The sequence below is a fragment of the Buteo buteo genome, chromosome 9 (assembly GCF_964188355.1).
Source record: "Buteo buteo chromosome 9, bButBut1.hap1.1, whole genome shotgun sequence".
In the NCBI taxonomy this organism is placed as follows: domain Eukaryota; kingdom Metazoa; phylum Chordata; class Aves; order Accipitriformes; family Accipitridae; genus Buteo; species Buteo buteo.
The window spans coordinates 6,059,404-6,085,269 of record NC_134179.1 but is presented as its reverse complement, the minus strand read 5'-3'; the positions used below and the strand labels follow the sequence as shown (position 1 = coordinate 6,085,269).

General features: G+C 41.6%; 2 protein-coding genes across 10 annotated transcripts in view; one reads left to right on the top strand and one right to left on the bottom strand.

The window, feature by feature from the left end:
- The window catches only part of ALG9 (ALG9 alpha-1,2-mannosyltransferase), a 109,228-nt gene that overhangs the window by 57,530 nt on the left and 25,832 nt on the right, over positions 1–25,866 (top strand). The gene's annotated exons all lie outside the window — the stretch shown is intronic.
- The window catches only part of SIK2 (salt inducible kinase 2), a 63,237-nt gene continuing 49,812 nt past the window's right edge, over positions 12,442–25,866 (bottom strand). For 2 of the 3 annotated variants that reach the window (XM_075035083.1, XM_075035085.1), the window contains 7 exons: positions 24,456–24,620; positions 20,990–21,218; positions 19,964–20,248; positions 19,621–19,784; positions 18,438–18,554; positions 17,713–17,804; positions 12,442–16,097 (listed from right to left, as the gene is read on the bottom strand). In XM_075035083.1, coding sequence (XP_074891184.1) covers positions 15,515–16,097; positions 17,713–17,804; positions 18,438–18,554; positions 19,621–19,784; positions 19,964–20,248; positions 20,990–21,218; positions 24,456–24,620 — 1,635 coding nt within the window. In that variant the 3' untranslated portion in view covers positions 12,442–15,514. The remainder of the gene's footprint in view (positions 16,098–17,712; positions 17,805–18,437; positions 18,555–19,620; positions 19,785–19,963; positions 20,249–20,989; positions 21,219–24,455; positions 24,621–25,866) is intronic. The other variant, XM_075035084.1, reaches the window with a different exon arrangement.

Below are 25,866 nucleotides of genomic sequence, written 5' to 3'. Positions count from 1 at the left end.
AAAAGAAATTGCCATTGTGGCTTCTAAGAACTGTTGATATAAAAATCAGCCCTTTTAAAGACTGGTATTCTGGAACAAATACCCCAGGGAAAGACAAAAATCTGGATATGTCATGCCAGGGCTCTAGGCAACAAGTTCAAAATAAAGCAAAAATGCATGGGTATTTCTTGCACTTTGTACTTTTTACTCAGTCTCCAGTTCTGAGTCAAGGGTGATACATATATGAGCTGCTTATGAACCCTTGTTTTTTTGGTGTTGCTGTGTTTGTGTTTATCTTGATCAAATCATGTCATCTGAGCAGGTCAGAAGGGAGTTATCGGGGCTTCTTGGAGTTAAGAAATGCTTGTTTGAGAAGCAGACTGTCTTTGTAGGCTCTTTGAAGTAGGTTCTGTGAGCCTTCCTGACAGCGATTTTTGGAAAGCTTTCCCCAAAATTCTGGTTGTCATTGTAACTGCTTCTGCTGAAATGAAGTGAATGGCACTCGAAGTGTTTGCTTTCCAAGTCCATTTTGCTCTATGGAGTATTAAATGCACCAGTTAATTGTCATTCACCAATATTTAGGCTAAATTGTTCTGGAGAACTGAGAAACATCTAATCTTTTTAGACTGGCAGTACTGAATCAGAGCTCTGGCATCTCTTCAAATATGTGATTACTTTAAAGAAACGTTAATAAAACGAGGTGGAGTGCTTGGAGCCACAAGAGTGTCTTTGGAGCTAGAGGTTAAGGGCCTGGATTAAATTAGAAAGGCTAAAGGTTCTAGGAGGAGGTCAGAGTCTTGCTTATTTAACTGGAGCTTGGCATTAGAGTGCTGTGTGGCAACCTGAGGTATTAAGGGGAAAAATAGCCTTCTGGCTTCATGATACCTTGGCTGGGTTTTGCTTACTCTCACTCTTGTTAGAGGCTTTCTGGGGAAACAGTAAGTGTCTTTTGACTTTTGTTTTCACAGACAATGCTGTAAACATATAGTGTTAACCTCTGTCCTGTCCTGTACAGCTTGGTAGGAGCCTCAACAGTTCAGTGCCAGGGACAGCTGCTCCTTCAGGGCAGCACAATCAAACAGGTCCAGGGAGGAGCAGGGTCCCATGTGCGTGTGCACTTCGTTCAGGAGCACACAGCCAGTGTTTTGTTTGACTTGGCCTAATCCAGTCCTTGATCCAGGCTTGTCTGGAGCCATGCAGGTCTTGGAGGTTGCTGGGCTTGGCTCTGTCAGAGCAGAGGGTGAGGGTCTGGATAGCACAGAATCATCTTGCAGCTGGGGGTGCTCATGGAGACCCTCAGTGATTTGCTGTTTCTGCTGGAAAAGGGTCATTTGCCTTGTGGCTAGAAATAGGGAATCCTGAGTTGGTATGCCTTGTAGCAATAAGCCTTACTGTGGTGAGGTCTGTGTGCAGGTGTGCTGGCTGTGGGCATGTTTTTCTAAGGTTTAGAGTAGGATGTGCAGAGTGTACCTCTCTGTGAGCCTGCTGCTTATGCTGAGTGGGAATCATTTGCTGCTGGGCATAAGACTATCTGGTTTGTGCCTCGGTGACTCAGGCTCTAGGCAATTGCTGGCAGACCAGGACTCCTAGTATGGAGCTGTTGGGTTTGGGGGGTTTTGTGTGTGCGTGCTTTTGTTGTTGTTTGTTTTTTGGGGGTTTGGTGTTAGGGTGTGGTGGTTTTTTGTTTGGTTGTTTGGGTTTTTTTTTGAACTCGCTGCATCCAGAAGAGTTGGTGGATCCTGTGGCAGGGGAAATTTGGCGGCTATTTCTATTTCCATCAGTAGCTCTGCAAATTCTGTCTGGCTTGCCACTGCTCCAGCCATCTTCCTGGGGAAGAGCTTGCTTGGTGCATGAAAAGGGTTAAAGCACTTCAGAACCTTCCTTGGCTTTCTGTGCTAAATTACCTTAAAGTTTTGACAAGTAGGATGGCCCAGACAGATGTGTTGACATGGCAACCGCTCCAAGGAAATGCTTGTCAAGAAAGGAGAGCAGCTGGCCTCCAGACATGACAAGGTACTGCAAGCAGGAAGCTGCAGCCATTGCCGTTGATGTGCCCCCAGATCTTGCTGTCAGTGCCCTGATTAGTGTGACTAATTCATACATCTCTCCAACAGCCTTTAATGTAGCTGCAGTGACGTGAGCAGTGCTAACAAGACTCCACCACTAATTTGCTGCATTAATAATGTCCTTCTGCTTTTGCTCATAGCAAGTGTATCCAGGGAAAGAGGTTAAAGCCAGGTTTTCTGCATGGTGGTTCCAGTTGTTGTTCCCCTTTTCACCCCAGACAGACTGATACACTTGGAGCTTACAGTCTGCAAGGCTGGTAATGTGGGGTGGGAGTACATGCCTGAACTCTGACAGGCAGGACCCCTGGCTTTAGCTCCTCTTCTGCCTTCTCTGAAGGCAGCAGGCCCAGCTTGCTGGAGAAAACAGTGTGGCCTAGTGGCTAGGGTGCTGGGCAGGGGTTTGGGAGATGCTGTGCACTCACTTGCCAGCTTTGGCACTGTTTTTCTGAGCGGAGGTGGGGGTGATTCTGCCTTTATAGGTATTTAAAGAGTTACTTGCCTGAGTATCTGCTATTAATGTACCTACTATTTTCTGGGTGCTGTAGTCTGAGACCCTGACAGTATTTGCTAGCCAGCACTGCTGTGCAGTTCCCTTTGGTTGCTGCAAGTCCCTCATGCAGACCAGCCTTGGTGGGCTGTCTTGTTGAAGGAGAGGACCCCAGATCTTGCAGAGCCTAAAAGGGAACTCTGCTGCCTTTGTGGACACGTAAGCTCCTGATTCCCCAGACCAGCAGAGAAGTGGCCTTTCCAAGTGACTAAGAGGTAAGCTGTTAGCTGCAAACAGAACAGCCTGTCCAGGAATAGGGAAGGCTGCCTTTGCTCTCTTCTGAGAGGTTTTGCTATTTGGCATCTGTGTATCATTGTACCCAGCTCTTGGTACGTGACCGGAGCAATGGTGCTGTATACTGTGCTTTCAAAGAAAGAGACAACCCTGAGCCCCAAGAAGCTTAATGTATTTATTTTTTCTTGGGGGGTGCTGGTCCTGGAGAATATTTGCTTGATCTGATGTAGCATTTTCCATGCAAGCAGACACCTGGGCTTCCCAGACTGCTTTGCAGCACAGTGTGCTCAGCAGGCTCTGTGGAAAGGGTAATGCATACCCAGGTGATTTCAGTACATGGTATTATTTACCCTATTGACGTCAGCAGCTGTGTGCTCTCGGCTTCTCTCTGCTATAGCAGCCTGCAGGAGACAAGCTGCAGAGAGCTTATGAACTCCCTAAATGTGCCTAACCTTTCCAGAACTCAGCATATAATTCTCAGCTAAGTAAATGTCCATTTGTGAGTATTTTGGGAACAAACCTCTTATGAGCTTTCTGTGTGCAACTCGTTTTGCTCCTATTCTGCAAACCAACACCACATAGATTCTTAAAAAACCACTGTAGCCTTTATCTGCTGATAAGTCAGTTCAGCAGGGACTGTTACATAAAACCATTTACAGTATTTTCCTTGCAGAAAATTGCCACATTTAAGTACCTTTTTGAGCAAAGAGATCTCTTCTCAAACAGCCGTATTTAAACTCTTTCATAACATGGAGTCGCAGCTTATGGGAAATGGAGCCTTCCCATTAGGGATGTTGTATTGATTCCTCGCTGGAAAGCCCTGGAAAAATGGACAGAACTTTTGAAATAAACTGGAAAGATAGTATCTGGTGTATGAGTCGTCTTTTGCTGAATAGCCTTTTATTGGTATCGATGCTTGTAGGGGAACAAAGAGAAATCAGTGTGTCTCGCAGCATAACTCCATTTTCCTTTTAGCAGCAGGTTGGGCATGGACAGAGTGTTTTGGACATCCTGGTATTGTCATGTGGTGCTGCTGTTGTGTGCTTCAGTCTCAGCTTTGATTATAAAGTCTGGCTGCAGTAGTTTGGGTTAGAAAAAGCAGCTTTGATGTGAGCTGAGTGTAACTGGAGCAGAGGAGAGCTGTCTGCCTGGGTTTGCAGACAGTTTTTGAAACAAGCCACTGTGAGCCACTTGGTGAACCGCCCCTCTCATCTCTGTAGCTTTGTGAGGCCGGGTGGGAGGTGACAAAGGTTCCTGTTGCATACTCCTGCTGTCTTTGGCTGGTGGGAGAGGGATGATCCCACACATAGGCTGTGTTGTTTAGAAACAGTTGCAGATAATAATGTTGCGGCAATATAGCAAACCACAGTGTGAGTTCTTAACAGGAGGGGAAGGTGATTTTATTTTAAAACAAGCCTGACTTGAATTGCTTACACCCCTGTACCCACATGCTCATGAGCATGTTGCCATGATGTGTGTATGTATATATGTGTGTGTGTGTATATATATATAGCCATGTGGTCTGTTTGGGATTCCCTGCAATGATGCTGAGGACAGGGATGGTGCCTTAGGGCATCCTGCTTGCATTTCCATGGTTATTCTTAGATTGGTGGTGATGTGTGGGTTTTGGATAAGCCTTTTGACCCCTTTAGGAGCTGCAAGGTTCAGTTTCTCAATCTTTACCCCCCTCCTGGGCCCCACCTGGCTCTCTGAGCCCCCAGGATTAACTTCTCATCCTTTGTAATATTTGTGGGTTTTCTAACATAATACACAGTTTTGCTGTTTGATGTTAGCTTGTGGACAGTGAATTACTGGCACTGAATGGTATTCTCTGTCGAAACTGTAGATTTGAGTTTTCATTTGGGGTCTTTTCTTTAAAATTAGAGGATACTGTGAGCTAGACATGTCTCTTCCCTGGTTTCAGTTTCCAGTCTGTCTTGGGATTTTACACTCAGATTAACCTAAAATTTCTTGGTCTGTCTGCATGTCCATGTTCTAATTACTCTTTGTTCTACTAATTTTCAACCACTGAGAATCAGAATAACCTGTCCAAATTGGGTTAATATCATGTTTAGTCCACACAGAGTATATTCCTTTAGACTTGGAAACCTTAGTCAGTGACACAGTGTTATTCTCTGTATCTTGAGGTGTAAGCAATAGTGCAGATGCCTTGCAAGCACCTCCTGCAATCCTTAAAGCAGTGGAGGCAGAAACATGCATTATTTTGCCATTATCAGTAAGAGGCGCATGAATCTCCACTAAAGAGTGAGCTTCCCTTGATTGGTGAAGCTTTTAAATTGGTTGTTTTTTTTTTTCTCAGCCCTTCCTACATGTTTTTACCTCCCTGCTGATCGTCCTGCTCTAGTTTTTCGTGTGTCTTCCTTCACCTGTGGCATTTGTTTATAAGGAGGGTTATTTCTGTTAAATGCTGGAGGTTCATCTGTTTATATTTACAAAAGGGCCTCCCCATTTAGACTGTAGATTTTGGGGGTTTTGGGTGTCAATTTCAAACACACAACAAAGTCTCCTACTCACATATGAATACTGGAAGGCTCTGTAACCCCTCTGAAAAAGGAATCGCTACCAGACAATATTCATTGCTGTGGGCTGTTATTGTCCACTTATTCAAACATGTACTTGTAAGCCTGCGTGCAGTCTGACAGCCTGCTGGGGTGGCGACTTGTGTCTTTGTCTTGCCTCTTCTTCTGCACATTTCAATTTTGGATCCAATCTCTTGGCACCTGTTTCTATTTTTGCTGTTCCACACTGCTACTTAACTTATCTTTTTCTAGTTATCATGTAAAATGTTATGACATCAGTTTATCAATTCTTCCTTTTTCTGTCTGCCTTGATCCTGTTGTTTCTGTTGTGCCAAAATAACAGCCATTACTAGTTGCTCCATGTGCCCCAGGCTGGCTGCTGCTTTAGCTGCTAAATCTGCCTTATTTCTCAGTTCACTTTCCTGATTCTTATTCCTTTGAGTTTTTGTGTACCTAATTCACAGTTGATTCCCTGTGAGAGTCACCCAATTAGAAGTTTCTTTTCATCATATTTAAAATGAGCTTTCTGCCATCTGACCTCCAGTCCAAACATGCAATATAATATTCCCATCAGAAAATAATCTGAATCAGCAAAAATCACAATGCTTTTGTTGTCTTAACTTGCAATTCTCTACACTCAGTTGACCTGCTTGGCAATGTTCCTTGTATTTTTGTCTCCATGAAGGTCAGGGCTACAGAATTTATGCACCATTTCCAGTTTTGCACTTCAAGTGTCCAGTAGTGGAGGGGGAAAGGGAGGAGGGGGGAATTAATTTCTGCTATAATTTTATATTCAGTCTTACATGTTCTTCAATTTTATGTTTAGGGTGTTCTCATAAATGATTAAGTAGTCATGCTCTACTCCCTCATTAGAAAATACACAAATTAAGAGATTAAGTTCTACCCTCTGTTTGTCATATAGTATTGCATTCAGTCATGTCCTCTGTAGTGGCAGCTAAATAAACTTGCAAGTCTCATCTTGCATTGCATTCCCTGCTTCAGTATTTGTAAAGTCTGATTATCATTGGTCTGTTGCTGTTGTGCCTTTTTGTTTCAGCTCTCTGCTTCTGAGAATATTCTTCTGTGTGTTCTGACCCTTTTAGGGGGCCATGCCATTAAAGGCAAAGAGGGTGCCCTTTCTCTCCATTTACTTTATATAAAGTAAAGATTTTACAAATACTTGTGTGTCTGCATAGAACAGTATTTACTAAATATGCCTCATCATCAGACAGGTCTGCGTGTCTGAAACTGCTTTAGCAGTCCAATGAGCAAGTCCTTCTCTTGGATCAGCTCCTTCATAAACATCCTCTAAGAACCTTTAAAGAGGTTACCCACTCTGTCCATCTTAGAGATAAATTATCTGAGTCCTTGCTTTTTTTTGGTGTGAATGTAAACTTAGTTGAGCCTTTTCAGATCTGCTAGAGAACTTGCAAAATGCAGCCCTCTGTCTTTCAGGATGTGCACATCTGATGTGGCTGCCAACTTTCTATTTAAGCAGTTCCAGTCTAAGTAGATCCAGCTGCTATCTGATGTGGTGATTAATTGTAAAATTCATCCACAATATTTTTTTTTGTTTGTTTATAAGTAATGCAGCCCTCTGCCCATCAGCTCCATTCTTATTTGGAAATAACAGCCATTAGGATAAGACTGGTTGGTTTTATTTTTTCTCAAATCCCCTAAACCAGCCATAGCATAAAGCCTGGCATATGTGTTTCCCCTTTGTGTTGCCCAACAATTAAGTCTATACACATTCCACCTACACCTTGTGTTCTTCAGTTAATGTGGAAAATAGTGTTGCAACAATGTGAGGTCTTAGAAGAGGGGAAAATGTGATTTTAATTTAAAATAAACTTGATCTTACTTGCACTTTCATGCCCACATGCTCGCAAGCACCAAGATGTGTGTATCCACGTGATTTGGTCAGGATTCCTTGCAATGATGGAAGATGGGGTGATGCCTATGGCATCTTCCTTGGGTCTCCTGGATTCTTAGATTGGCAGTGAGATGCTGGGTTTGGATGTACCCTTTTAGGAGCTAACAGTGATCAGTCTCTCAATCTGCTTCACTCTTCTACCCCCCACTTATTCTGTGAGCTGTCAGGATTAACTCACCATGTGCTGAGATCTGAATGTGCTGTTAATCTAGATGCCATCTACACCTTCTGTTCTTAAAGCCCTTCTCCCACACTTTGTTCCTTTCAGTGCTTTCACACCTGGATGTTCCCATTCATTCTCCATTCACATCAGCCCTCATGTTTATGTCATGTTTCTCTAGGCAGTGGGCAGCAGGAGGGGAATAGTCCCCTCACCTCCTGGAGGCTGAGTTGAGAAGGGGCAAAGGAGAAGAACTGAATCTAAAAAGCATGTGGTCCCAATGAAAAAGGGATCGTTTGTCAGGAGACAAAACCTCCAAAGTCTCTCTTGTGTCATGAGACAGTCCTTTGCCTGGCTTGCATGCTGCTCTTCAACTTCAAGCTCTGCTTTGTTGATTGCATTTGCCACCTCACAAGGGCTAGATGAAGGTATGCTCAGCAGTAGATATGAAATAAACTTATCCTTCTTAGTGCTGCAGGGTGTTGGGCCTGTCCAGAAGAGGTGCTGGTGAAGCATTTATTATTTTGGTGCTTGCTTTTATGGGCCTGATGTTTTGCTGTGGGAGAAAGTCTGCCTCTTGGGAGGAGCTGTAGGAAGGAAACCAGCTTGTACTTGCATGCACAGTCCTGCACTGGCTGTTGCTGTAAAGCAGATGACTTCTGTCAGTGCTATAGCATTTGGCTCCAAGTGTCACAATTCCTTGACACGTGAGCAAAGTGCGCATCAGCATGGGTGTTGTGTGCAGGCTTTGCACAAGCTGGGAAGAGGCATGGCTGTGATGTGGAGTATTCCTCTGGGCAGCACAGGACTGGGCAATGCTGTTGATCTGAAGGACTATGCTGAGCTCTGCAGCTTGTCTATGATGTTTCAGATAATCCTGAGTTAGTATCTCAGCAAGCAGAGCTGGTGAGGGAGGGGAGACTTCATCTTTAGCTGACAAACCTGCTCCTATCAGGAAGTTGGCCAACTCTGTTTTGCAGCTGGGTAGGTGCATCCTTCCAGTGCCCAAGTCAGTATAGCTCCAGGTAAATGCATGCAGCCTTGTTGCTGTTTGGTGCTGTTTACCTATCCAAGTATACAAATCTGCCTCTACTGGGAGGAACAGTCTAGATTTGGCTGAAGCCCTGCAAGACTAAAGCTTCCAGCTGTTGGCTGTATCACTGTTGGAGCTTTTCTGGCCATTTGCCTGCATTCTCGTCTGCAGAAGTCCTTCCTGCTTTGTACATGCAGAGGATCAGGTTTTTGCAGTGCATGTGTGATAGAGGTTTGTGTCTTTTTGAGCTGTCATTGAGAGTATTTGCTACCTGCTCCTGCAGCCCTCTCCAAGATGGTCACCCTTTCCTTCTTTCTAATGTACCAGTTCTTTCATGGGCTTTCTCTCTGCTCTTCCTTCAACTAATTCCACCACTCCACTGATATAGAGAACCACCCCCACACTACTTTGCTTTGCTCTATACAAAAAGGACTTGGGGATGAAGCTTTTCAAGGTTTATCCTGAATGTGTTTAGGACTCCAGTGCAAGGTGAGCAGAGGCAGAAGCTCACACCCGTAGAGATGTTATGCACCAAATTCAGATGCAGTTTTAAAGCTACACTCAGATTGTAAAAGCCTCATCAGCAGAAGAGATGTGTATGTGTTCTGCTTTCACCCCATGCATAAACTGTGCTGATAGTCGGCTGCTGCCTTGTGTGTATTGTGTTCCTGTGACAGCCTTACTGCTGATCCATCTGCCAGGGACTTAAATGAGCACTGTCAGCCAGATAATGCTGAAAAGGAAAGCTCTGCTGGCCTGAGGCCCAGCAGAGAAATGCTGTGCTTTGCAACTCTGCAAGGGATTTAAAGGCTCTGACCTAGTCTGTAAGTCAGAACTTATCCCAGTGAGGGAGAGGGCTTTCTCCTGTCTCCACTGGGATAAGGAGGGCTTAGCTTTTGCATTGTGGGGTGGGGGGAGTGGAGTGTCTTCCAGACAGCTTTTAAGGTTAGTTGAGGTAACACCTTAAGGTGGGACCTTCTCTGGTTTTGCTTTGGCTGCTAGCAGTGAAAGACTGTGTCTGTATGGGAAAGTGTGTTTGTGTTCTTTTTCCTGTCCTGTGTGTAGCCTGTTTGAGGTGCTGTTGGGGAAGGAGTGACTAACAGTCCCTGTCTCTGTGCAGCTTGAGTCATCCTGTGATCTCTGACTTGACGTCTCTGGTTAAGCGGGACATGCAGGCAGATATGGCGCTTCACCCTTCTCGCTTGGATCATTGCCTAAGACTCTATCAGGAGTTTTGGGAGTCAGCAGAGGACTAGGGTGTGTGGGAAAGCAATCGTGAGAGATGTTGCATGTGTCGAGCTTGGTGTCAAGTTAAGGCACAGCATTACCAGTATCCTGTCTGGGTGCGTCTGATTCATGGGAACGTGGAAGATGATCAGTGAATTGGTCAGTACTGTTACAAACCAAGTTACAAATTCTGTTGCGAAGTGTTTTGTGTCCCAGTGGGTCATACCAACTGCTCAGCTACAGCTGTTCATGGCCAGTTGTAGCTGAGGCTGCTACAACAAATGCAACAGGGATGGCAGTTTCAGTGTAGAAAGATAGGTGAATCTGCTGGATACTACACTAACTTTTGCTTGACATCCCTGAGCATCGCACTTTGCTTCCTCTTGGAAGGGTTTCTTCAATAAACCCTGAGGGTCACGGGAGTGTTGCTAGTGTTGTTAAGAAAAGAGCTATAAAGATTTTAATTTTTTTGTCACATACATACATACACATGTCATGACCTTTTGTGTCCTATAACTGTTGTTTCAGTCCTATGGAAGAACTGTAACATTTTCCTGACGTTAGTTACCTTCTGGTCTGTGTTCCCTCTGTGAAGAGCATGGCATTTTGCTTTTCCACAGAGACTCTTCTGGAGTTGCCTGTTCTCTTTGTGAATGTAGACTTTCTGCCTAAATTACCAGAGAACAGATAAGGTTCACTTTCAGTTTTCACCCTCAACAGGACAGTGGTGTAGTGCTTCAAGAAATAGAGTAAGATGAATTTTTCACTGTTGCTTATAGTTCTAGGGGAAAGAAACGTCTATTCTTGGAGGAAAGTCCTAGATTGTCTTAGGCTAAGTCAAAGTAAGCCTATTAACACCCCAGATCAGGGTAAAAGGCTTTAAGGAAAGTAGTTAACAGGAGATGCAATTAATGAATATCAATGTCTTCCATTCTTAGGAGTGGGGCTTTTCTTCTCAGGTCTCTTTACAGGCCAATTCAAACTTGCTGTCTGAGCAGAGAAGGGGGAGAGCAGTAACTTGATGAGTAATCTTATTGTTTCTGATTCCATAGAAGAAAAGTTTTCCCCAACTTTGCCAACTGTTTTTTGATCTCAAGTAATTTTGAATGAGTCTTCTATTAATGAAAGTGGAAAGTACTGTAACAGTGTTGTGGCAGGAAGTTTTCCAGTCTCTACAAAAGACTGCAGTGTCCCATGCAGTGCCATGATTCTTTGGTCTGCCTTAAACCTTGTATGTATGTGGACTGCAGAAATACAAACCCTTGGCAGTTGGTAGCATAACTAGCTCAGTAGGACCTAGTTGTAACTTATTGTTGCATGAGTAGCTTTCCAAAACCCTCTTAATTTAGGAACAGTCAGTAAAATCACCATGTGGTACTGACACCTATTTCCAATCAATACAGTCCTGTACATCTATGGAAATATAACCATTGTAAGAGACACTGGATGGTATAACCATATCTATAGCATTAGATTGTACTAATCCATTTTTTAAATGAAGAATTAAATTAGTGGAAAGTATGTGTGGTCCAGATCATGTAATTAACTTTAAAAAGAACCTGTTCTTCAGTTCCCTAACAGCTGTTCCTATGCTATCCAGAATGGCTGTAACAGGAACCTTTTTTTTTTTTTTTTTTTTTTTGCAACCTTTTTCTCTACAGAGAAAGATAAGAGTTTAGGACATTGTTTTTATTTGAGTCTGTTTCCTTTAGTGAGAAATTGAGGAGTTTTGTTTATCCCAGGAAAGAGTTGATTTAATTTTTTGAGGTTCCCCCATCCTGTCCCGAACTACTTTGCTTTGCAGAGTTGCTAAAATAAATATTGTAGAGGATGTACAGAGGAGGAATGTTTTTACGGGTAAAGATAATGTGGAAAACTAGAAAAGCAGGTAAGCAAATCTGTCTTGTGGACAATCTTTTTTTTTTTTTTTGATTGCACTTGATGTAACAGGAGACAGATGAAAAATCTAACCTCAAGAAATTTCACAGCAACTTTGGAGTCTTGGGGAAACTGTTCCAGTGTGATGTCTAAAAAGAAAAGTCTAATTTTTTTCTGTGAGGTAGTAATTCTGATCCCAAGCAGCTCCCCCCGTAAGTGCTTTTTCTGGTCAAATCCAGGCTGGTACTCTTCTCAGCGGAGCACGGAATGACATAGTGGCATGCTGTGATTACATTAGTAGAGAAATTATGATGGATTCCCTCTGGCACTACCCAAACCCCCATCCCCTTCACCCAGTGTTCCTAGGGTTTAGCATTATATGATCAGCATTAAACTGCTTTTGTAGCATGTCTTGGATAGGGTATACTGATTAATGTTGAAAAACATCAAAACTGATGATAGTTTTGAGAATAGGTTTCCTCTTTCAAAGTCAAGGCGCTATACCACTGACGGATGACCTTGCCTGTGTTGAAGGCATGTTCCTGCAGTGTTTGACGTTCCAAGGCATAGCAGGCAGTAAAGAAATGCAGCTTTTTTTGTTGAAGCTATTAGAATACTTTGTCCCCATTCATATTTGCCTTCAAAAGTCAGTGATATCAACTACCCCAAGTATGTCAAAATGATAGGAAGCAAACTTCAGTCTAGCAAATCCAGCCTTTGCAGTAGACGTTCATTTTCTTGTCATTTTTAACTTGGTGCCTCAGAGAGAAAATAACCTCAATATAATACATAAGAGGCTGCTAAGAACACAACAGTGGCAGGGGCTGCTTCAGCTCACTAGATATTTAAAAATGAAATGCACATACTCTTTATTTTGTATTAATACACTGTAATTGCTTTACAGAGTCCAGCATATCAGTTGCATGTAAATACTACAGATGAACTTACCAAACTGGAGCTCACAAAACTAGTGCATTTATCCCAAAGCAGAGACTAAACCCTCTAACTCCTTAAAAAAATACATTAAAGAACGTACCACACACACACATATTGCACTTTTCTCCATATGAAATTTTTACCCCATATACATCACACCAAAGTCTCTTCAAAGAAGTAATGCAAGATAATAAAGCTAATAATTATTACTCTAACAGTAGTGTACACAGTTCTCTAATGTTAGACATTTGGATTTGAAGAAAAAAGCCACTTCAGAGTAGTATGAAGTGGGTGCCCAATGGATAGTCTGCTGTATTAGAAGGCATTAGAAGCCTTTTATTCTAATTGGCTTAAAGGAAATTACATGAAATGTTAAATATACTTGAGGGGAAGAGTCAGTCTAAACTACATTAAAAAACATTGTAGCTTCCCCCTTACCAGCACTGCAAAGCTCAGACTAGTTGGCACATCCTGATAAATGAATGGCAGAACTCAAGAACAGAATTATTTTTATCTTCAAGTCCTGAAATGTACAGTATCCTAAAGCTGGATGGGGAAGGAAGTGGTTATAGTTATGGCAGTAACTGCTCCTGGAGCAGAACTGGGCCTGACTCCATAAGTATTGTGTGTCCTGTCAGCAGTTCTCACTGCATAGTTCCTTGAGTGCTTGGTCAGATATTAAAATACCAGAAAGTGTTTATTATGCTTTGGGGTAGGGAGGAAGGAATGAAAGGACAGGAACCTCTTTTTCTTTTTTTTGCAGTAGTGAAATGCCTGATCTGTTGTGCTGCAGTATTTGTCAAGCCGTTTCCCTTCCCTTTGTTAGTCACTGAAGGTGTCATAGGGGTTTCTGTGTTCCATAGCTATTTACTCTGTCAGATGAGTTTCCTTTTGAAGGGAAACTACACAATAAAAACCTTTTCTATCATCTCAGCTATTTACAGTAGAGCTTTCTAGCCCTCTTTATCTTGCATCACTTAAGTAGTGTATGGATGTGATCTCTGTTCTTTAAACTCTGCTTTTCTGATGCCTTGAGAGTCACTGTGATATCAGAGGTAGAAGCTGAGCACTTACAGATTGAGTCCAGCTGCACAACTGGACCAATAGCAGAGTACGCTACAAAGCAACAGGAGTTCTCTCTCTATTTGTAGTATACAGGAAGCAAGGTGCCTTCTGTCAGTTGTTTAAACCCTTACCTCCTTCACACAGCCTACAATGCAGTGACTAAAGTCCTACTATTCCACACTTAAATGTGGTCTTATTGCTGTAAAGGCTGGCTGATTATCCACTTTTCTGCACCCCTTCATTATTTGTAGAATCAAAGACCTTGGCTCACCAAACTTCCCAGCAAAGAGTGGTGGTTTCTACATATGTGACCAGCACAGTTTCTCTGCCGTTCTTTGTGCTTTAATGAATCTGCAATTGTGCTTAATGCTTGCTCAGAAGGCGGCTGAACTGTCTAGCTGTGAGCCTTGGTTGTCTATCATCCTGTAATGTCCCACAATACTTAAAGGCTAGAGCCAAAACCCAAACTAGAGATCTAAGCTTTCTGCAGATTCCTAAACAATCCTCCTATGACTTGCATTTCATGGCTGAAAGTTCTGGAGACACAAACTGCTTGTTGAGTTTAGTATTTCTTGAAATGGTTGATACATCAACAGTTCGTGATGCTAAATATTGCTGTAATACTTTCAATGTTATATATACATGAGCAATCAAAACACTAAGAAAGTTAAACATAATGTTCCACATGGTGGAACATGTGCTCTGAAGGGACTTTGGCTATAGCAAGGATATAAATGGGGTATTGTCTACTTGCTTCAGAAAAAAGCATATAGGCTGATAAAGAACTGAAAAAGGCACAGCACTATCACTTCACAGGGTGTTTTTTTTTTTAAGCTCATTGTTTTTATCCTTAAGTTCTAAAACCCTAAATAATAGTCCAAATATACAAAGCTCAATAAACCACCAGCAACACATACTGCAAATTCAAAACACAGTTTGTTTGCTTGTTTTTAAAATGCAACAGAAGGACAGATGGATCCTTTCCAGTGATCGGAACTTCTCCAAGACAGAGCCCTCCACAAAGGCCTGCCTGCAAAAAGGGTTGATTTCAAAAGCCACCCAGGTGGATTTTTTTTTAAATGCCATTGGCTACAGCTTTTGATTTTTCTCATGGTACTTCTTACCTTCTATCTCTCTCTGTTAGCTAATCCTTTATCCTTTAGTACTCTGATCCCCGCCCAGAGGTCTCTACAAACCACTGTGGTGCCCTGTGTCGGTTCCAGGTATCTTTTGACAAAGTCAAGATGTCACTTAGCAGAGATCCAGAAGCTTCCCTTGGTGGACAATTAAGAGTTCCTTGGCAGGCTTGGGAAATACTGTTTACTTGCTAGCAGGAGGAAGTGGAGGCTGCCCGAGATGCCTGGAGGTCTCAAAGACTTACCTTGGAGTAGTTCCAGATCAGTAGCTTAACCAGCAGTTGGATGCCAAAGTGCAACTTTCCTTTAATTCCACGTCATACTACTGTTTCAAGAGTACTACAGTTGCCATCAGCGCAGACCCAAATCTACCCTGAATTTAAATGAAAACCTATTGCTTTTATTGCCAAGAAGTACAACACATTGTGCACTCATTCTTGTTTCTCCGAGTGAATGTTGAATGCTGACAAACTCCCCAAATTTTTTTAGAAGGGGCTACTTCCTTCCTCTAAAAGTCACTTTTTTGCCTTCTATGCAAACTAGTTCTTTGTGGGATGAAACTGCACAATCTGTTCTCTAGCCCCTGCCACCAGCAAGAGGAGCTAATGGCCAAACACTTCTCACCACCTTTTTTTCCAGTCAGGTGGATTTTTAGTTCCCCTGTTAATTCAAGGGTTAAGAAATTACCATGAACTTTGGGGTAGGAACAAAAAAAACCAAAAATTCACATGCTTCTCCATTTGTCCTGTCTTCTACTCTCATGTTAGTCACCTCATGGTATTAATTCACCAGGACATAGCCACTGTGCTGGGGATCTACAGTCTCCATCATTTCACAATCGAAAAGTCCAGGCAATTCTGACAGGGTTAATGCATCATAGTTTGACTGGGACTCATGAGATGCTGAGCTGCTCTGGCTGTCAGGCAATGCTACACTGCTCTGTTGTACTGGGTCCATGGAATACTGGCACTGATCTGGGTAGTCTGGCTCAGAAGAGGTGGCAATAGGCAATTCACAAGTCTGATATGAATATTGTAAAGACTGTGGTGGCTGCTGCACCTGAACAGGTGATGACAAGCGTGATGAGCTGGTGATCTGGGAGGGTGGCAGTGGATCCAGCTGTACCTTCTGGTATTGACTGAGGAAGGGGTCATATTGCATTTGTTCTGAGGAAGGCTCCATCACAGGGCTCAGAGGCTGCTGCAGGCTGAACTGGGTTGATTGCTGCTGCTGTTGCTGCTCCTCCTGGCATGAAAGTGGCAGTTGACTTGACCTTGGGTATGAACTCTCAGCTATTTGCATCTGGTTAAAATAGGCCTGCAGCTGGGATTGCTTCTGGAGAAAGAGCCTCTTCTGATGCAGCCTGAATCAAGGACATAAACAGCAATTATTTTCACCTTCTGAAGTGTTAAGGTGCTAGCATGAGTCTTGCATGCTAGTCACTCAAACAGTTCCAGCAGGGAGTGAAGTACAGAACTGGAAGATTCCTGGGCAATCTTGTTTATTAAATTTTACAGCAGACCAGAATCTTCACCTTTCAGCAAATGTACAGAGGCTCAGTTTGTAAACCTCCTTTTGCTAACATTTTTAATCCCCTAGTGAATTTCTCCTGTGCAATTAAGTTAACCCCATGCGCTGTTTAACTTTGTTTGCTAAGAATAAGATGTATTGTATATGTATTTCAAGCCTGCTTTTCACTGCGCTGTGGAACTTGGGAGCTGACTTGAGTATCACTGGCTACTAATGCAAATGAAGAAAGTCTCCTTCCCCCCCCATGTTCTTTTTCTCTGAACTGCACTGCTCCCTATGAACTTTTATGAAACTCCATGTTTTTGACTGACTCGCTACAAACAGTAAGAATTTACAACACAATGAAAGGTTATAGCTACCTTTGACAAATTCCTGTGATATGACAAAGTGGAGGTCTCCTGCCAGCCAATTCCCAAAGCATGCAGAAATAGGAAGCCTACTACTGATGCAAGCCAATAGTGTTCAGAAAATGAATCTATTGCTTCCCAGCTTATTTCTCTATGCAGACCTTCTATTCTTAAAGTACACCAAGCTGCTCTCAGTACTGTTAGTTAAATTCTTGATCAGGATTAATCAACTCTACAGTTGTCAGGAGTGGCCATAAGCTAAAAAGTAATTACAGATTGCATGCTTTCTGGAAATCTAGTAACTTTATACCTCTGCTCCTCAGTCCTTTTGTTCCAGAACACATGTAGCTAGGTTGTTATTTTCCTTTCTCTTTCTGTGATTCTTTTGCACAACTTGGGGATAGTAACTGTCTTTAGTATCTATCTGGCTTACTTGTTTGACAATTAACAAATGATGAGCTCATGAAGAGCTTACAGACCTTTAACTTGGCAATTAAAATCTTGTCTGCTGTAATACGTACAGTTATAAGGAGACACATCATATCTATTCACTCTTTACTGTAACGTTTTCAGAGGAGCATCACTTCTAAACTGATATTATGAGATGAAAAAATTTATTTACTTTACTGTAAAATTATTTGGTCATGGGAATGAGACAGGAAATACCTTAATGACTGCAGGGCTTCCCAGCAGGCAGAAATAGATGATCTGTGTTCTGACTTATGATAAATACTGCAATATGTAGGTTATAAACAGTGGGTGGTTGAGAGGATGAGGGTGAAATTAAGTACAACAATGTAAGTAGTAGGGTAGCTTCCTCCTATGCTTCTATACACCCATTAGCACTAAATGAAGCATGCAGGTATTTGCAGTTTACCTGCACCCTAGTAGTGTTAGCTGATAAAGAGCTCATAGCATATAAATTTGTAAGCACGTCAGGACTGTTGTCCTTCTTTTAAATTTGTAAGGACGCAGTCCTCCTTTTTAAAGTGAAAGTTTCCTTTTCCAAAGAATTTCTAAATGGACAAATATTGTTCCAGTTCTTTTATTACTCGAGAGTAAGAATAAATAATATATCTGCATAGTTTGAAAGCTTCTTACCTGTGTTCCTGTAACTGCTGTTCCAGACTCCGGGGCAATTCTTTGCAGTATAGCTGGCAAGTATTCTGAGCTTTTGATAGCAGAGTGGTTTTCTGCAAGAAAAGCAATGCTGTTTTAAATTGCATTTGATTTAATGCATTAGTCTAGAAAGCAAGTGAAAGAAGATTGTCTACTTTTATGACAACAGAGCTACTATCTAAAACCACAGCCACTACTGCTTATTGCCTTCTAACCTTTAGACAAAGAATATCTTTGCATGATAGATTGTATGATAAAAATCCATAGGAAAATTTCTTCCCAAGTGAAAGAGAAGCTGCAAGCTAGAAAAAAGTTTTTTATAAACTAAAGCTATATGAAAATTGGTTTAAAAAAAGGAGGGGAGGGAACAGTAAGCCCCAGGGGGTCAGAAGTGGCTCCTCAGATGGTGATGCATAACCTTTATGGGGTGCAACACAGATAATACGTATTCACTAGTAGTTACTTTGAATTGCTTTAATAACACTATACAGTAACAGACTGAGTAGGAAAACAGCAGTAATATAGTATACTTTTTGCATAATTAGGGTCAGTGTCTGACAAAAGAAAAAATATAGCATAATTTCAAATTCAGCTGTTCTCTGCTAATTTAGCCTTTGACTGATTTTCCTGAGTAATAAGATCTAAAAGGCTAGTCTGCTGTGTAGTAAGAGCAGCTTGTTTAATTTAGTGCAAGGGAGGTATGATACCTGGAGCCTCTGTTGTAAGTACTGTGTTTCTAAGCTCTGCCGCCTGGATAATAATGGGGGATGTGCACCATTAGGGAAAGCAGAGGCAGCTTCCTGCTGCTGCTGAGATGCTTCCTCCTGCAGAGAGAAGAGGAACAAGTTTCATCCCCATAAAAGGCTTTTCTGCCTCAACCCTTTCTTTAAGGATTTCCCTTGACAGGTTTCATAGTTGCCATATGGACTGCGCTCTGGTGTCACTCACCACTTTCCCTGCATGGTGAGGAGCCTAAATTACAAAGCTATCTGTGCTGCAAAATGGCAAGGGCTTAGATCTGTAACTAGAATGATATTAATATATAATGTATTTTCTGACTTGCCCTCTGAAATAGTAAATGTACAGGGTTAGAAAACCATCCCAACTCTGTGCTTTTGTGCAGCTCTCATTTCACAGCTTCAAAACAGAAGGTGAAAAGCTTTCAACAGTGGTGAAGAGGATGAGCATGGAGTAGGCATCTCTAGCAAGCTGGAGAATGCTGACTTGGGAGGGGAGTGAATTGTTGTTGTAAGAATACTATGAGCACTGTAGCATGTTTACATCAAGTGAGAAATTCTTGTGAAAACATTACAACTTTGTGGTTGTCAGAACTGAAGTCTTCCAGCAGTCAGAAGTAACAGCTGGAGCTCTAGGAATAGCAGGCTTCACCTGAAACATTAGGTGCTTACAGTGCCTGTGTACTTCTTACCAGATTTATTCCTGGGGTTTAACAGAAACTTATTCCTGTTTGCTGTGACCTGTTCCATTTGCAATAAGTAACTAGGGAGCTGGTAGAAGGTATTCAGCATTTTACTATGCAAATCAGGCTAACTTATCACTCTGCTTTTGCACTTCTTACAACTATACCAGACCAACTCCAACCAGGAAAGATGTTATTGGGCTTTGTTAAATCTAAAAAATCCTTCAGATTAAACGTAGTAATAAAACGTTGGATTTGGAAAGCTAACAGGGCCATCTCACTGACATCATGAGGATAGTAAAGGCTAGCCTGCAAATGCCCATTCTCTATTCTGCAGAAGATGGAAAGGAGAAGAGGTAACTTTATCTGTAAGTTAGCTCTTCTCAGATCTCTGGAAAACCTTATCTTCTCCTTATCAGTCCCAAAGCATTAACACCTAAAAGATGGAGCTTGATTTCTGGTTTAAGTACCTGTGGAGGACTATTAATGAGGTCCTGCAACTGGGTGGCAGTTGATGTCAGAGAAGGTGGTTCTTCTGATCCCATCTGTTCATACAGCAACTGGACTTTGTTCAGTTCCAGGATTCCTTTGGTTCGTGCCAGATTCTGGAGGTGCTGTCTAAATGCTACAATTCCTGGAGAAGAGTTGAGCAAAACCCTTGTCAGAAAATCAGTTAATTTATATCTGGTTAGCGCAGCAAACATGAGATAAGCTGAGTAACAACCAAGTCATAAGGTGGCTTGGTGCTTCTGTGTATGGAGTACATTTACTACCATGTCTAGGTATAATGTGTCATGACAATAGTATAATTACCTTGTGTGAGGGATGTGTCAGAAGCTCTACGCCCCTCTCGGAAACTGACAGGAGAGCGATTGTGGGTCTCTCGCTTTTGGGAAGTGAGTGCCTGCATGGCTGGATTGGCAGGTCTTAGACCTATGAAAGGTGTTGTCATTCTGGGTGCTTGTTGGTTAGTTAGCACTATTTCTTTCAAGGAAGGGGTGTCTTCCAGGAATTTAATATCTCTCTGAATGGATCCCATGTCATACTCTGAATCAATGCTGCCCAGAGACGAGTTTTCATCCAATGAGTAGACTTTCCCTGTGACAAAAACCAAAAGCCAGAATAAAAGGAAAGTGCAGCAAAAATTTAGCAAAGCAAAGGAATTGACACAGGCTCAAGCTATTCCTGCCAACAGCGACTGTCTTAGAGGAAATGAAACAAAAAAATCAAGTTTCATAAAGTAATTGTAATTTAACAATTGCAGTACCAGAATGGGGACTTGCTACTGGCTTTTGCATTATTGCAGCAATAAGGTGCTATGCAGATGGTGTTCACTTGCTTGTTTGGAGATCATTCCGTGGTTTGGTTGGTTGGTTTTTTCCCTCCCCGTAGATATTCCTGACAAGACTGTAGTGTGACCTGAAAGGCTTGGTCATCTTGCTGGTTTTGGAATACCTGAGAATTTAGAGGTTTTTGTTTCCCCACTGTCCTCTTCTGCCAGCACATCTTTAGGGGGTGAATAATTTGGGGACGTTTAGTTATGTGAAAAAGAACAACCTGCCAGAATTTACCAGGTGCTATTGGGGTTGTACATGTCTGTGGCCAGCTGTGTATTTGCTGCATTAGTTTTATACTGTCTGTGCATCCGGTTTGGGGGCATTGTGTTGTGGTGGTTTTTTTTTTTCCCTTTGGCCATTACAGCAAATGCTAAGTAATAAACCCAAGAAACTCTGTCTTATACTTGTCACTCTTAAAACCTAGTGTTTTCATCCTGGGCTTATTAGATTGAGTGCTGAGAGCAGGAAATGAACTTTGAGATGTCTGTACTAACTTCTGTACCTGTGCCTGGCATCATCACCAGCTGGTTGGTAACTTCTGCCAGAGTGTGACGCCGCTTCCCACAGCGAGCTGCTTGGAGGGCTGCAAATGCCTGTGCAGGGTCATCTTCTGACTCGCCTTCTGTCTCTATTCCTTCATCAATAGAAGTTTCCATCATGCTGGTAGGCAGTGATTGGCATCCTTTCCTAATCACCACAGGAGGTACAGGATCTAGCAGGCACCCATTTACCTAAATGGCACAAGGAGAAGATGGACATCTTTCAGTTATATACACAGAGCATCACCCCAAAGTGCAGGAAATCTCTGCCTATCATGTAGAGTGAAGGCAGCCTGGATATTTAAAATGCATGAACCTCCCTATAATCTACTGAGTTAAGTAAGACTTGTTAAGAATTGCACGTGACAAACAAATCCCTCCAGGTAAGATTACCACTAACATTCTCTTAGTACTCAACTCCCTAAATATAAATATTCTTATTTCCACAGTAGTATGTTCTTCAGGGCTGCTCCCCCCCCCCCAAGAGTTATTAAAAACCTTTGCCAGCTTAGTCACAAAGATAAAATACTTCTGGAATGTTGTTTCCCCTTACTATACCTATTGTGCTCATTTATCATGCTCAGATAAGCTCTAAGAAAAAATAGTCTTGTATTTAATTCTGCAGCATTCTTGCAGAGACGTGTTCAAGAATAATACATTAAATACACCCTTTCCAGCAAAAGTCCATTTGATTCATGGTGTTCCTCTGCAAACAAAGCTTGCCTAGAAAGGCTCTGGAATCCCCCTCCTTGGGTTCACTCAACTTGATAAAGCTCTGAGCAACCTCATCTAGCTTTCATATTAGACCTGCTTTTAGCAGGAGGTTGGACTAGAGGGCCTTTAGAGGTACCTTTCCAACCTAAAATACTCCTAGGATTTTAGTTCTGTTTTTATTCTCTGAATCAGTTTGTCCTGAATCCTTCTGTACCTTAACTAATTCTTTGCCATATGCAACTGCTTGTGTTTTGAGGACCATGGCCTGCATGTCATGCAATTTTGGGGTGGGTATTCTGTTCTGGAATACCTTTGAAGCTCTAATTAGTGTCCTGTTGCACAAGTCACTCCTACCATTTTGGTAGGATCATGGGTAAAATATGGATGAAACAATGCATTCATTTAGCATAAAACCTGGCACTGTTACAGGTGATTTTATGTAAACTGTTGACTGAACCATTCCTGAATTTTCTTCCAAGTTCTTCAGTATTTCAAAAACAAGTGTGTTTGGAAAGAAGTTTCACTGTGTTAACAGTAGCTGTTAACAAATGGTCTTGCAAGCAGACTATATAGTAGTATTGTAGGAAAATATGTAAAGCAGTATCAAAGAAATAGCTATAAATATTTTGAGCATCAGTAAAATGATGATGCCTGCATAGGAAAATCCTGTATCTGCTGCCTCTATTTTAATTTAATGGATTATATCTTTAGGCTTAATTTCTTGCACACATTATTTTCCATTTGTGACTTTCCTATTCAAATGCCTTCTACTGATCTGGCAGCAAAAGCACTGGAAATACTATTTAGTGAACTGCTGGAAAGGAAAAAAAGAACCAATACCATGTGGGCAATTGGCTCTCTACAGTTTACCATGGCACATGGATCAGAGCTTGGAAGTCTTTAGCAGACATGTTCTATAATACTTAAGACACTGAATATTCCCAAGTCAATTGTGATTTGACACCTCACTGTTGTCACCATTTGTTGGTCTACTCTGTCCAAACAGCATCTATAAAAGCAAAGGGGGATGCAAAATAAAGTTTATTTTAATTTCCAAATGTCTTTGAACTGCCTTTTGCTTTCCAGCTGTAAGAGACCACACAAGGAGTTACTTAAAACAGTGATGAGGATCCAGGGCCACACTCTTAGTGTTGGTAACTAACCAGTAAGTGAGCAATAAAAGCTTCAAAATGGCAAGCATGAAGGCAAACCCCTAGCTGGCACCAGGCAAAATACAATATGCTGGAATTAAAGTTATAATGTGATGTGATATGAGAGAGAACAACAGAAGTTTCATGACAATAATAATATACTTCATAAATGTAATTCTTTTAAGCTATTTCCCCTTCCTCACAAAAGCTCTAACTGCTAACTCACATGTATTTCACTTATTCTTTGCTACCCTGCAGAGTATTGTCACAGACCTCAAAGTTGAATGGCAAAATGGATCAGACTGTGGATCCCTTCACTTAAGCTGTAACCATACATTTGTAAGGCTGTGGAGCCGTCACATCGTATTAGTTAAGTCTGTTAACTGTGGAGGTGGGGAAAGCCTACACAAAGTGTTCCAGTCTGATTACAGGAAACAAAACCTACTGGATGGAGCTGCAATTTTATATGGTCTCCAGTGAAGATTTTACAGGTGTTCCTAGTTACAGAAATGGCCTAGCTGAGAACTGCTACAACCTGTTTGAGATGCTGCAGTTCTAATAGTTTTTGACAGTCAGAAGGTCCTGCTGGGTATTTACTATTCAACAAAAAATTAACAAAAATGTAACTCTTTTGGCTAGCTTATTATGAAGTTGGCAGGGATACAGAATTTTAGGTGCATAGTATTTTAATTGCTTTAGCTGCCATTATACCTTCCTGTTCTCATTTGTCTGAATTTTTGGATGAGTAGCTGAGTAGGTTACTGTAGACACTCAGCAATGAACCCTTTATATTTGAAGCTATATATGAGGAGTCTTCATCAGGGCTCTTAAATACATTTGAGAAGAAGAAAAAACCAACCACTGTTGTAGGTTGATTTTTGTTTTACAAATGACAGTGTGGTAAGACTGGAATGTAAGCAAGTAACACAAGAGGCAGATTGTGATCAAAAAGACACAGCTGTTTAAAGTTATATGCAAGGGAGAAGTAGAAAGAATCTGGAATACCTAGAACTCTGACACTCAGAGAATACTTAAATTTAGGGAAACAGGCACAATGTGTTTTGTCCAGCTAGTACAAGAAATGCACAAGTCAAGTGTTCAGATACTAAAGGTCTTTGTATTTGACATGTTGTCTAACCTGAGAGGTTACCCAGGAATGAGAACTTCCTGGAGACTGGAGTTTCGGGGACAGCATACGCTTAAGAGTAAGTGCCTGGAAGCATGTTGAGAACATTGGTTCTTTGACAAAAAGGCTACTGAAAGCAGAGAGAAGCAGCAGGGTTCTCCAGCTCAGCTACCTGCAAGTGTCAAAGCATAGGAGGCATATTAAGGTCAATGAAGTGACATTAGTTTGGATTAGAAATGCTCTGGTCCTGACTCCACAGTGCTTTGTGCTAGGATGATGAACTCTACCCTGTCAGAAGGAACTGGTCTTCAATTAATTATTGAAGATCTACAGCTACTATCACTAGCTGTGCTTTTACTAGGCAGTCATTCAAAAGGCAACAATATTTTTTAGTCTTAATGATTTTTGACAAAACACTAGGGTGATTTTAACTTGTACCTTTGGTGTCTCAACTCTTTCTTCCTCCATAAATGCTGTCTCTCCCTGGCAGCTGGATGGAGGGAATGAAAAGGCTTCTGCTCCTGAAGCTGAGGGAAGACCTGGAGACTGCAACAACCTTGCATTCTGTGAATGCAAGTTAACTGAGGGTACCACAGCTTGTGCCTAGAAAAGATTTTAAAAGAACTCCAAAACCAGAACAATTTTAGGTAGAAAACACCACACAGTCACAAATTAAAAATAAACAATACCTAGTCCATTTCTGAAGTAGCAGAAGTATAAGATTTATTTCCTCATTCTTGATGAATTACATTCTTAGTCTTCAGACTTTAAAAAAAGTACACACACCCCCACCCCAAACCACACAAACACATACCAAACCCCAAACATCATTAAGCCAGCTGCTTAGTGAAGCTGAGCACTTACTAGTAGTAAAGACAGCATTTGGGACCCTTTGGTGCCCTCCAACTTCTGACATTCTAGAATTCCTTTTTATATTCAGTACAAACCCCCTTAATATTACCATGAGGCATAGGGCTAGTTTCAGTGCCTTTTCTAACATGCACTCATTCCTGTAGGAAAAAGCATGAGAAAGAATAGAGCAGGCTGGATCTAAAAGAAGGTATTTCAACAGAGGGAGCACTGTTGAAGGGAGAGGTGTGCCTCAGGGAAGGCAAGCATGGCACAATTAGGAAACCCGTGGTTTTCACTATTTCTTAACCTTAATTTCCTGAAGTGCAGTATCCACACAACTTGCCTGTCCAAAAGGAAACAAGCAGCCTTATACAGGAGCCTGTGGTGCCACCGTGTGTGAAAACAAATTATCTTGTTACTCAGGATAACTGCAAGAGTGCTTGCAGTCCTGAGGAAAAAGTGCTAATGCGGCTATGAAGTACAAGAATTTAGTACAATAAGGAACTACTTTCTAGGAGGTTTTTTTTTCCTTCTTCCTTGTTCATCTGTCTCCACCTGCTTTTAATACATCTTATAATTAATAATCTGCTTTTGAATTCTGTGTCTTTCTATCATTAGAACTACTATCTAAGAAAAGAGCTGATTTTAATCTTTGTCAGCCATATTGTTCCTGGACCTATGTTTTCATAGCTGAAACTATTTGACTTTCATTTCAACAGAATCCAAAACCAAATCTGATCCAGCAAAAAAGGAGCAGCATAGTTGTGATTCCTCCTAGAAGTGGAGTCTGGGCACTTGTTCTATACAGCAGCAATACAGTATCTAGGAGGCTATGAACTTGAGAGAATGTTTACTTGAGACTATGATAAATCTGAGTCATCTTAGGCCAAGTCTTTCATGTTTCCAGTTATGCATTAATAGAAATCAAAAGCTGTACAATGTCTATGTATCTTAATGAAACAAAAGAGCATGTAAAAAAAAAAATCTGAGAATTACT